The 13,359-nt window shown below is 34.8% G+C and overlaps 2 protein-coding genes across 2 annotated transcripts in view; one reads left to right on the top strand and one right to left on the bottom strand.

Moving 5' to 3' along the window:
• Positions 1-2,433: 2,433 nt before the first annotated feature.
• Positions 2,434-9,760, bottom strand: LOC139145872 (thioredoxin-related transmembrane protein 2 homolog). Its single transcript, XM_070717296.1, has 7 exons — positions 9,415-9,760; positions 8,801-8,975; positions 8,059-8,135; positions 6,594-6,700; positions 5,926-5,991; positions 3,991-4,120; positions 2,434-3,654 (listed from the first exon to the last, which is right to left on the bottom strand). The coding sequence occupies exons 1-7, from the start codon at positions 9,565-9,567 to the stop codon at positions 3,511-3,513; spliced, it is 852 nt and encodes a 283-aa protein (XP_070573397.1). The 5' UTR covers positions 9,568-9,760; the 3' UTR covers positions 2,434-3,510.
• A 235-nt stretch (positions 9,761-9,995) lies between these two features.
• The window catches only part of LOC139145870 (ribosomal protein S6 kinase-related protein-like), a 37,278-nt gene continuing 33,914 nt past the window's right edge, over positions 9,996-13,359 (top strand). The window contains exon 1 of the mRNA XM_070717294.1: positions 9,996-10,214. Within this exon, the coding sequence (XP_070573395.1) occupies positions 10,146-10,214 (69 nt within the window). The 5' untranslated portion in view covers positions 9,996-10,145. The remainder of the gene's footprint in view (positions 10,215-13,359) is intronic.

The raw sequence follows: 13,359 nt of genomic DNA on the forward strand, positions 1-13,359 counted from the left end.
AGAAAAATAAAATCAAAAAGCAACAAAAAACAAAGCGAAAAAAAGCTAGAATTATTAATAGCTGAACGCAATATGATAGTCGAGCAATGCAGAATAAAAAATAAATAAATAAACACACAAGAAATGCCCGTAAAACCCGTCTGAGTTGAGCGATGACGTCATAAGCGTGTCGCAATGCATTCTGGGTAATTAGGGTAAAGTTTGTGTATAGCATGTTCTATGATAGTAATACCGGAAATAGAGAAAGAAAGAAAGAAAGAAGAAAGCAAGAAAGAAAGAAAGAAAGAAAGAAAGAAAGAAGGAAAGTGAGCAAAAACTAACAGTTCCAGAGCTGGTCTCTGGAACTAATTATGAAGTGACATTTCAAAAAGATTACCCTTCAGTTTAAAACTAATTGTATTTTCCTTTCTCTTTACCACTTCACAATGACAGTATTGAAATGTGATGCATAGCCACCAACTCTTCCATTGTGACAATGTACGTGATACTCCATGATTCCGGACTGAGTATGGGTGTTTGCTGTCAAACCCACTGACCATTTAATACAAACATGCACTACTACTCAAAATCTTGAATGTGTTACGCTGAAAAAGCAATGTAAACTTAAAACCTTGAGCAAGACTCCACGTCAATTGAGAATTTTACTTGTAATATTGTAGGAGAAATGTTTTCGTTACATTGATAATTACAAGATCTCACAAGTAGCCTTGAAACTGAATTACTTCAATTTTGCTCAAACTCTCCTTTTCGAAACTTTCAACTGCTCTTTCTCAAATCAAGAATAAAAATTGGGAGTCACTGTGTAAAATTTTGGTACAAGAGAAACAAACTACCTAACATTTACTGACAGTTGAAATTTACCAAATGGCTGCTATCCCGGTGTTAAACTCTATGGGCAAAACTTAATTTTGATAAAAAAATTGAGGTGAAAACCATTTTTTCAACAGCTTAAACATAAAGCCCACACATGGTAGACCAGGAAAGGATTGTAAAAATCTGAATATCTGTCCCTGAGACACATATTATCTTAAGAATATTCTCTTCAGCCCTAGACTCTCCATGGCTTCAAATTCTACATTCATTTGGTATTGTGTTTGGACCATGTGTCACTATTCAAATTTCTTCAAAGAAAGTTGTCACAATGCAAAAAAAGAGGGGAGGTCTCAGTGTAATTTTTTTTGCAGGTTTAACCTGATCAAAAGGAAACGTTTATTAAATGATAATGTGACCGGTAACTTGCTGTAGTTTGGCTGTTGTTTGGAGAGGAACATGAACAAGAGAATAAAATGAAACAAGCACCTCAATTATATCTTGAAAGATGCCTTTAATGTAATATGCATTTAACTGTCCATTGCAATGTAAGCATTATGTCTATGTGGCTTTTCTGTACCATAATATGTCTTGTATTTCTTGTTGTGATTGACGTCATCCTGAATGTGTTTTTGTAAGTCTTGGTGCAGGGGGAAACAGCTTGGAGAAGTGTTGAATTCTTTTGAGTTGAGGAAATTCATGTGAATTTGTATAGCCTTGATTATTTCTTGAGATGGAGATCTCAGTTATGTAAAGCACACCATGGCTGTCTTTCCAATAAACATGCTGTGATGCCAGCACTCTTATCAATAAGTACTGTATATGCCGTCTTCTGTGTGTATGTTTGACTGCAACACTACTGTTGTGGACGTAATGACACAGGAAATTACAGGGACATGATGAGTTGTGTTCTACTAAATGATGAGTTGTGTTCTAATAATTTAGACTGTATGCTGTCAACTGGTATTTTACAAAACAATATCCATAGTAGCTTAAATAAGAGCAATAGGGCTGTTTGCAAGTGACATCGTTCTCTCATTGATATGCAAAGAGAAATATTTGTCTACGATTTTAGATTACCCTCTTTGAAATTATGAATGCAAGTATGACAACAATATAATGTAGTAGGTGAGTGCTGGTAAAAAATTGAAAACTAAGACATGAATGGCTATTAAAGACTATCACAACAGCCATGCATGCAACAATGACAAACTTTATGTGTGTTTCAAGCGGAAAAGGCTGATGGCGCACACCTGCAGTTATAGTTAGTAACAAACTCTTGAATTGTCTTTTAAATTTAGTTAGCAACTTCTTCAAACAGACATAGGAGCACTTAATTTCCTTGTACGTGTACTTTTCCCCACCATCTTAGCCCTTTAACCCTTTCACCACCATGGTTTGTCCCAAATCCATTGTTTTCTATGGTAAAGTTGGACCTGTATACAGGGAACTAGGGGTGAAAGGGTTAAGTGATTGTGCCACATTCTCAGCATATCCATTATAACTCTCTTTGATTTCTTTTATTTTGAAGTAATGTAATCCATCTCTAAACAAAGAATAACAATTACATGTCATTATGTTTAGAAGAATCAAAGTGAAGCAAAGATTAACAACAAAAAAATCTGAATTATTGAAAATGTTTATTACCAGGCTAAGAATTTGAAAATTGAGATCAGAATTGGCAATAATTGCTATCAATACAGCCAGAATGCCCATTGATGCAACAGAATAGGAAAGTGTCAAAGTAGTTATCCTTGGCAACTTCATTTTATTAGAAGGAATCAATAATTTGTTTTTCTCAGACTGTTCAGTTCAACTGATTCAAAAGAAAATACACATGAGACAGTTTTTCAAAATACATAGATGCCCTTACAAAAGTTCTCATCAAAATTTTACTGAAATGCTGACTTACGTGTGTTCAGCCTCTGTATTAAATGAATCAATCAGACTATTTCATGCACTCAACAGACCAGTCATATAACTTTTAATGAACAATGTAAAGCTGTGTAATGCCCAAACAGTAGAAGGTAAGACATGCAAAAGCAAAGGTATACCTGGTCACTTGCACTGCTTGACTTGCTGAACAGAAACAAAACAATGGCTTAACAGACACATAGATTACATAAATTTGTCATCAATGCTTACAAAGAGTACTTTTAGTACAATGCTTACAAAGAGTACTTTTAGTATGATGTACTCATTTTTCACTCAAAACAGTCACTGGTCAATGTTACAGGGGTTCCCATGCCACTCTATAAGTTTCCTAGATACATCAAAACAGTGAGCAGAAATGTGGTAGTATAATTTTCCCAAGTTCCCAACAAGTTCCCAAACCTTAGAAAGACACTCAAATATGTTTCACTTGTAAATTAAGTACTTTATGATAGCTGTACACTGAGATGAAAACCTTATCTTACTGATGAAAAAGTGTTTGAACAGATTAAATCCAGGTTGAAAATTTCCTCTTCAATAGATGCTGAACTTCACTGAACCTATTAATTTTGTATGCTGCATATTTTACGGCAACCTTCATCCATTTACTTCTAACTACTATGTAAAAACTGTAATAAATTCACACTTTCCTCAAATATCAACAATTTTTTTCATGTGCAACATTTTCAAAATCACTGTATCTACCGTGAAAGAGACAAAATGGACACAATTCAGAATTATCTAGAGTAATTTACATAATCATCATCTTCAATCATTTTTCTTCTGCTCTTCATCTTTCACATGATTCTCCTCAACTTCCTTATCATCTTGTTTTCTGGATTTCTTGATTTTGCAAAGTTTTAGAGTTTCTTGGTGCAAATTATTCAGATCAAAGTCATAGATGATGTTTGCCTGAAAAAAAAACAATATTTCATTTTGACAACTCAGAATTCTCATTTGTTAAAATCACACTCCAATTTGAAGTATGACTCTCACAATCTTGATGATAGTAATCCTCTAGCCAATCAGAAAATGCTACACATTGGTAGTATGAACTGTTGTCACCATGAACAAGGGTAAAGAATTAATCTCTGCACATACACTTGTGTGGGATATCAATGATTCTGCTGCTTTACATTAACATTTACCAAATCGTTTACAGAGTATTTTTACAAACAAGGTATAAATATCTGCACTGCTGTATCTTTTGAAACCAAATCATATTACATAAAATGTCCCATGCATTACCTCATTAAAGCTGTATTTCACTATTTTCCCTTTTTTATCCCAAATAGGAACCCTGGTTTTCTCTTTGCCTTGATGGAAAAGTATCACTGTGGGCAGCTGCCTTGATATCGATGATGTATCAACTCTATATCTGAAACCAAAAAGGTTTATATTGTAGATCAAAAGATTCATTACCAACAAGCATTTCAGGAGTGATTCCATAGATCTGTCAATTTCAACCATAAAACTCAATTTCAACCATAAAACTGTCAATTCAACCATAAAACTGTCAATTTCAACCATAGAACTGTCAATTTCAACTATAAAACTCAATTTCAACATAGAACTGTCAATTTCAACCATAAAAATAACAATTCAACCATAGAACTGTCAATTTCAACCATAGAACTGTCAATTTCAACCATAAAAATAACAATTCAACCATAGAACTGTCAATTTCAACCGTATTAAAACTGTCAATTTCAACCATAAAAATAACAATTCAACCATAAAACTCTCAATTTCAGCCATAGAACTGTCAATTTCAACCATAAAAATAACAATTCAACCATAAACCAGCCAATTTCAACCACAAAACTGTCAATTCAACCATAAAACTGTCAATTTCAACTATAAAACTCAATTTCAACCATAGAACTGTCAATTTCAACCATAAAAATAACAATTCAACCATAGAACTGTCAATTTCAACCATAAAACTGTCAATTTCAACCATAAAAATAACAATTCAACCATAAAACTCTCAATTTCAACCATAGAACTGTCAATTTCAACCATAAAAATAACAATTCAACCATAAACCTGCCAATTTCAACAATAAAACTGTCAATTCAACCATAAAAATTCCAATTTAAACCATAAAACTGTCAATTTCAACTCTGATGACAAACCACAACAGAATGATCTCATTAATATCATCTCATCCTCTTTTCCTTTACAATATCAATAACAATAACTGTAACTTAGTAATTGATTGATGACTACTGGAACCAAACTATTTGACTAGTTCTTCAAATGTTCAACAGTAGACTGTAGATTACAGTTGTCATTAACTGATGATCTCTATCACAGTATGTATCATAGCAGGAGATCTGAAATGGATCACCAAGTTGATGACATTGACAAATGCTTCCTGCTGGATCCACTGATCTTACTGCTTGGCCAACTTTTAAACACAATTATACTTAACAAATACACCAGTGACAAAACTGTTAGACTAAGAGTAACATGAATAAGATCTGACTTACAAAGGATTTGATGGTATATTGATGAGACTTCTAAACTTAAAGGGGAAGTTCACCAAGGACGATTTTTACATATGTGGTAGCTCTGTGGTCATTTACCCAGGGAAAACTATTTTCACCATTTACAAATATCAGGATTTTTTACAAAAAAACGATAAAATAGTACAGGAAGTTGCCCATGTAATTTGAATCATGGGAAAAAAGCTCCAAACTTGGAGCTTGCATAATGTGATATGGAAGGGACCATCTTCGGACGGGTATGGCCTCCACATTGTCCATTCACAGTAACACAGTAGTAAACAGCAACACAAAATCTGACAGTGGAAAGTTTATTATAAGTGATTCATTGTTTATGCAAGGATATTCAGTATAAACAACAATTATGTAAATACGCAGAGCCTGGTTTAAGCATGGGTGAGTGGACAATGCCATACCTTCGGGAAAATGGTCCCTTCCATATCACATTATGCAAGCTCCAAGCTTGGCGCTTTTCCCATGATGAAATTACATGGGCAACTTCCTGTAATATTTCTATCGTTTTTTTGTAAAAATCTTGCAATTTATAAATGGCGAAAATAGTTTTTCCGGGGTAAGTGACCACAAAGCTACCATATATGTAAAAATCATCCTTGGTGAACTTCCCCTTTAAGCTGTTCTACTTGAATAAAATGATCAAATATACTCTACTTACTTTTTAGCTGTTTCTGTGGCAGTGATTACATTTAATTTACCAAAACGTAAAAAGTCATTAGAATACCTGTAAATGGAAGTAAATGTTAAAAATTGAACATAACGAGTGGTAAACTAAGAATTATCAAGGATCTGGCCACCTAACTAATAATTTCCCTTCGTCAATGAAAAACATATGAGTGACTGATGTGTGAATGGATAACCAAGATAAGAGTTAGTCATACTAAAATAATGTATAAGAAATGAGAAAAATTATTTTGGAAAAAACTTACCGTTAGAATGAATAAATGACTTGGCAAAAGCAATTGGAAGCAGTCATTGTTATTCAAGATTTACAATGTATTGTGGTATCTTCTCATTTTGAATGTCCCAACCATCACAAAGTAAGTCAAAAATTTCTAAAATTCAGAGACTGGAACCCTATGTCCTGCTATTGTCATGATATATAACACACTAGACTGCTGAATTTGAGATTTTCCTGGAACTTTCTTGAATTCAAGTCAATGCCTTTCAAGTCTATGCCAATGGGGAAATATACATATAGGACTGAGCTATTCATTCTAAGCTGAGATTTTCTTTGATTGACCATATGAAGTCAACCAAGCATATTGACAAACAATTAGTTTAGGATTGGAAAATACTGAAATAACAACAAGAACTCTGACTTACTTGACAGAAAGCTCAGCAAATAATGAAGCAAATCTGACACAAGGTGGCGACCAACCAGCATAAAACTCTACCAACCAATAACCATTTCTGTCCTTCTCAAGCTCTTCCTGAAAATTTCATAAAAAATTTCTGTCAGGAAAAACTTATCTGCAGCATAGTGATTTGACATTTATTAGTTTGAATTGAGCCATTTTGTGTGGTGTAAATGTTAAAAAAGATATAATGTGTTGGTTTCATACTTGTAATAAAGCCAGTTTGGCTTTCTGAACAATAGGTGACCTCTGAACTTTTGATTCCTAGTGGATAGTTAATATTATCTCAACCATTGAATATGCAATATCAATCTGACGTACAGTTGCAATCATTAAAAAATACCTATAAGAAGACCACAAACTATACTATGTCACTGCTCCACATAAGACCAGAATATCTTCTGGTTAAATCATAGATACATGCTAATCATGAAATTTGTATATAAGGTAAGTGACATCTATTGACCACTTCAAAGTACAAAATACAGAAAATTTAATTTTTCAAAATTGCTGTCTTTGGGTACTATTTCTAATTTTGCAATATAGGAAAAATTGCTTTAAATTATCAAATCATAAAACACGTTGAGGGTGCTGATAACCTGCCTTTGCTCTTTATTACAGGTAGATTCAGAAAACAAAACCATTTCTGCTATTGACTCAATAGACACTTCATAAGAAGTGCATACCTCACTCTACTGATACAATACGGCAAGGTTTCATGATCACAATTTGTTGAGTTCATGATTGATTTTGTTTGCGGTATTTTATGCCAAGAAAAATACCCAAAACAATAACATTGTCCTGTTTAGTGGAATAATTGATTTCAAAATGTTAAATATTGGCTTTGAAGCCCTAACAGATTGTTCTACAATGGCTCATCCAGAACTGAATACAAGTAATCAGTCATTTTGATAGCATTCATAGAAAACAATGATCAGATCTGAACTCTTTCACCGCCAAATTTTGATAAAACTCATGACATGTGCTTCTATGGCAAGTTTGCATTCCATGGAAGGAAAGAAGGATTAAAGTTTCACCATATACCGGTACACCAATTTTATTGACATTGAAGTAAATATAGAACAACAAGATCTGACTTGGAGGGGTGTACAAGAAGTTCAATTAAGCATAGTTGCCAGGAAATGTAGGCTATATTTTAACAGAGGGCATGAAGTCAAAATAACAGCTACTATAAATCTGTAAAATACAAAGGTCATTAAAAGTGACAGAGATGATATTTATTGATACCAGTGAACAGATAAAGGGCTGTGAGATGGGTATTTCTCATCAGATAAAGATAATAATATCTCTCAGTGTGACTTTGGACCTTCTTGTTGTTGTTTAATTAAAAATGTGCTACCCTAGAATTTTTGAATTTTAGATAACAAAACAGAAATAAAGAAGAACAAGAGCAACACCAAGTTTTTTATTACCTGAAGAGTAGCTTCGTTGAAGTATATGATATTATCTGGACCTGAAAAGGCTGGCTCAGGAAACACCACAAAAATTACTGCAAGAAGAGGGCAGATCAAAGTTTATAGTTTTATTTCTTCATTGCTAACAGAATCGTTACCAGTATAATGAGTTACAATGGTATGGTATTGTTTGAAGTGCTGCAGGGTTATCTTGGGGTCATATTTCTATGTTGCGAGACAAACGTTTACGGAAACACAGGACAGTTTTATTGATGACTCATTTGTGGACTTTGGAGTTTTGGCTCCTTGGTGCTTTATGAAGGAGGTAATCACCAGGGTTTGTGTGTATGTCTGTATGTACCTTTGTTAGTGTACTGTATCTATGAATGTGCACAATAAATGTTACATCACTGATTCAATAAGTTTGTTTCTCATTGTAACATACGCTGTTAATTCTCATATATACCTATGTACTGCGGTCGTAGCAGCATGTTTATTAAATCTACATGATATAACACGTTATCTTTGACAATTGACAATTGTTTGTGAAAACTTTATAGACAAATTATTGGACATGGCACAGTCCCTCCACCGATGGACCGTGGACATGATGATACGTACTGACATACAAGTTTGACTTTGTGATAGCTACACTTGCTCAAATTGATGGTTGTAAAATTGAAACCCTGCAGTTTTGTCTGAATGAATGTATATATTAATACATTTATTTCATCTTCATAGGAAATGTGGTATGACTTACTGAGACATGCTACACCAAACAGAGCTCCCCATCTTGGATCTGATTTGGCAAATAATACAGTGTTAGCAACCTTGGTGAAGAGAAATCCTGCACTTAAGTACTGGATCCAATCATCTGAACGTCGATTCTTGACAACCAATACACACATCAGAAACAAATATGCATTGGAATCTTCCTGCAAATGTAACGAGCAATGGAAACAAGTCAGATTTGTTTTTCATTGCACGTTAAGTTTGGCAAATATGCACAACTCATGGACCAATTTAGGTAACGAGAAATGGAGATGTGAGATTTGTTTTTACTGGATGTATGTGTGTCTCCACATACAGTTTTGCAAATACACACAACTTTTGCAGCAACAAAGGTAACAAGAAATGGAAATTGAGAATTATATTTACTACCAATATCATATCATGCAGAGAAGAGATTCTCATCAGTAAATCGTAGTTTTTCCTAAATTTATTAACTTCTTGACTTTATTCAATATTTGCCTTTTTTGCTCCTCACCACCATAATCTCCAGCCATGGCATTATATTTACTGTCACACGCCACACATAGTTGAGTATTGGTAGATCAAGTCTGCTTTTAACGCTTCGAAAAGCCGAAATCTTACCCAACTGAGACTGCACTCGTCCGCCGGGAAAAGGATATGGCAGCATGGCGGGGTCACTTTCAGGAAGACATACGATAAACACAGTATGATATTGGCGATGTAATATGGATGAAGCAGACGCCTCACTCTATTCAGGTCCTTCGTCAGGGCCATTGGCAGAAAGTTGGTTCAAAAGATCGAAATTCGGCAAATTGAATGGATCGTTATGCATATAAAGACAATGTAGTAAGCTTAACCCAAAAATTGAATGTACGTCGACAGAAACGACTTAAGAAGTCTTAAACTGAACGCTGAAAGGAAACACACAACGATTTCCTCAGAGCGTTCTCATAGCAGACTTCTACTTCCGGGTTAAAGGTCACAGTCAATAGCAATATGAAAATATTTAAAAAGTCTACAGGGCTCGTTGATTTAAAGTAAGAATAGTCGCTCTTTAGAAAATGTACTTTCCACTGAATGTTTCTCAGAGATAAGCGTTTGGATGCGGTGATGTATGACATGACCGACATCTCGGGGAGAAAGAAGACAGTGAACAACGATCGACTCTGAGGGCGTGTTATCGTGTACTGTAAGTACATGTGTAGTGGCTGTGCGAAGAGAATGAATTAAATTTGAATGAGTTCGTGGGCGGGAGAAAGTGTGATCAGTCACTGAAGACTGCGGTTGCGATGTGATGCTGATTTCGTATCTGCCCAAGATGACCACTTCGTAATACCAATTTGTGAACATCTATGAGAGAACATGTCACAATGGGCAACAGACATAGCCACAGACGCCTTAGTTACGCAGAACGGAGGAAGGTGGGTAGAAATTGTATCAATATTCGCAATGCTCAGTGCGTCATTTACGTTACATACATGACGATGATAGCTTGTATTTGTAGCACTGTAGTAGCTGACGTTTGGTATCACCTCGTATGTACGCTTCAACGCAAGCTGTGCGGTACTACTATATATTGTCGGTAAGGGGTGGACCATTTGATATCCTGGGGGGGGGGGCTTGGAAGATTGGTGGAGAGCCATTATTTTTTTTCCCACCTGCTTCACCATGAAATATTTTTTTTCTACAGGGCATATGCTGGCAACTTTTTTTTTCACTTTCCTTCTTCGAGATATATTTTTTTTACCAAATTTCGGTGCAATGTTTGTTTGCTTGGTTTTTCACACCCAGTAACAAGATGCTGTTCTATCGCACACAGACTATATTCAAGAAACTAAATAAAGATATGTAAATACATGTACATTTTTGATTCACTTTACAAAAATATCAGTTTATAGATCTTATTTATACCATGGGTAACACACTGAAAATACAAATCAAACAACCTGATTACTGAGTTCTACATTAAGCATTAACAAACTTACAGTGAAAACTTTGCTGAGAACATCACTGGTGTCATCAGAAGAGATGATGGTATCCTACATATATTTGTAAAATCATGTACATTTATGGCATTTATTTGTCAGTATTGTCCTTACATTTAAAAGTAGCCGGGTAATTTAAGAAAGTAGACGGGTGGACTGCGAGGGAGCGAAGCGACCGAGCGGCGAGTGAGCGTAGCGAACGAGGGGGGAGAGCGCGAGAGGGGGGTGTCCCCCCTCTCGCAAGGCGAAAAATGAAATTTTGGAGTGGAAATGGTTTTCTCTGGTGGCATCTGAGGTGACATTTACAGACTGAAACAGTACTTTTGTTGTGTGTCTTAGACGTGGCTCACATACAACAAAACAAACAAACATATGATTTTGTTTTGTTTGTATTATTTATGACACACTTATGGTTTTATTTGCAGTGAAGATGTAACATTTAATCTTAAATCACCCGCTGTCTGCTCATTTCATTGCCCATTTCCCATTCTTCATTACCACATAGTAGTTTCCCCAAAACTCATTCTATTCTAATCAAAACACATTCGCTTTTGTTAAGAAAAACATCGGTAAGATAATTCACTATAACAGTGTTCGCATTTACGAATAAAACATGCGTATATAGAAAACTCATAACAATGAAAAAATGTGTAGAGAGTCGATCAAATGCGTAATAATATTACGCATTGGATTGAGTCTCTACGCATTTTTTCATTGTTATGAGTTTTCTATACGCAAACGATAATAGTAAAATGTTTGCAGACTGTCTCTCTTCTTGTGGTATTTTGACAAAATCTATACATTCAGATTTACACATTTCTGGAAAACACTGGTGAGCAATTTCAATTTCAGCATACTTCCTCTAATCAGAAGGTCATGTATACTGTACAATTGTTCATATTCAGTTATTGTTCCTCAAGCTTGAAATGGTTTATGCTTTATAAAACTCCAGAGCTACTGCTTGATTTTTATTGATGCTGCAGTGTGCATCGAACAATTGCCAAGATTTTTTTTTTCCGAGTCGCAATGGTCCATAATTGTTTTTCCATCAGCCACTTAAAGCCAGATTTTTTTTTCGAGCAACTGCACCTGGCATCTTTTTTTTTTTCCCAAATCTTCCAAGCCCCCCAGCATATCAAATGGTCCACCCCTAATGTGCTCTGCTTGCATGCCAACCGTGACTAAATCCCTGCTGTGTCGAAATTAACCGCGCGTGTATTTCTGCAAATAGACTGCATAGCAAAACAATCATGTTTTTATTCGTCATTGGCGCATATACTTCTTTTTCTCAGATATTAAATATGAACGGAATAAAAACAGCAACAAACTTTAATGTTATCCCACAAATCGGTGATGTACGTATCTATGAGCGCTTATCACTCATCTGAAAATGGGAAGATGTCGGGTCCAAAGCCTTATATTGTAAGAGACCTAACATGTGCAACAAACCGATTTGAACTGTATCTATGGTACCCTTTCATTTTCAACACCCTCTAAAGTTAAACAATATGAAGGGAAACCTTAGGCAGATAGTGAAGGACCCTGTTGCATCAGATAATCTATGTTCTTTAGTGTAGCAATATCATTACAAAATTAATTAAACTTGTCACAGCTCTGGTGAAAATATTTTCAGCGGCGTTCTTTGTTGAAATTCATTTGTCAAGTTTTCACATCAAATTTAGGCACATATTGATATTTATCACACCCAATAATTTCAATTATATGCATTTAAAGAAATAAAAGAATTCAGACATGTTCTTTTGATACAAATTCTTGTTTTTTATATTCAATTAGCGAAAGAACACAGCTATGGATTCAGTATATGCCTATTAAAGCTTCTTAAAATGATGTTTGTTGGAGGAAAACTTATCAAATTTAATTTGTTTATCCATACAATCCCTTATATTGCAGCCATCATGAAATCCAATATTTCTCAACATAAACATTTACGTACATTTCTGTTACACATTAAATTTATATTAAAACCTACACATATGTTCATCTCATTCTTGGATGATGTCATTGTGTCAAAGTTTGCAGATTTCTTTGAGTTGCAACTTTTAATAAATATGCAAAGTGATTTACCAGGTCTGAAAATTTGGATTTTTTCTCTGAAGGTTTCTGCATTTTGTTTTCAGCGCAAAATGATCTTGTAAGACACAAACGATGGTACAGTAAGTAACCTGACAGGTGACTATGGTGACAATTGTGTACAGAGGAATATATATTTTGCCCTGTCATGCTTCTCATAACTATGGTTAAAAATTAATGATATTAATTTCATAAACTGTTTTTTAAACATGCAAAATTGCGTAGCAAACTGATTTATTACAGGAACAGTCCTGCAGGTCAGTCATGGGAATGTTTTTAGCTCACATTTGGTATACCGGTATATACCAAAGAGAGCTTATATTGTTTAGATCAGCGGCATCTGAATGTCTGTACGTATGTATGTATGTTAATATGTATGGAAGTATATCCATCCAATCAAACCCATGGGTGGAGATGTGAATTGTTCAAATAAACATGTCAGTGTCAAAAATATGCAAATGAGGTAAAAAGGAAAATCCTGCAAATTGCT

The sequence above is a fragment of the Ptychodera flava genome, chromosome 12 (assembly GCF_041260155.1).
Source record: "Ptychodera flava strain L36383 chromosome 12, AS_Pfla_20210202, whole genome shotgun sequence".
NCBI lineage: Eukaryota > Metazoa > Hemichordata > Enteropneusta > Ptychoderidae > Ptychodera > Ptychodera flava.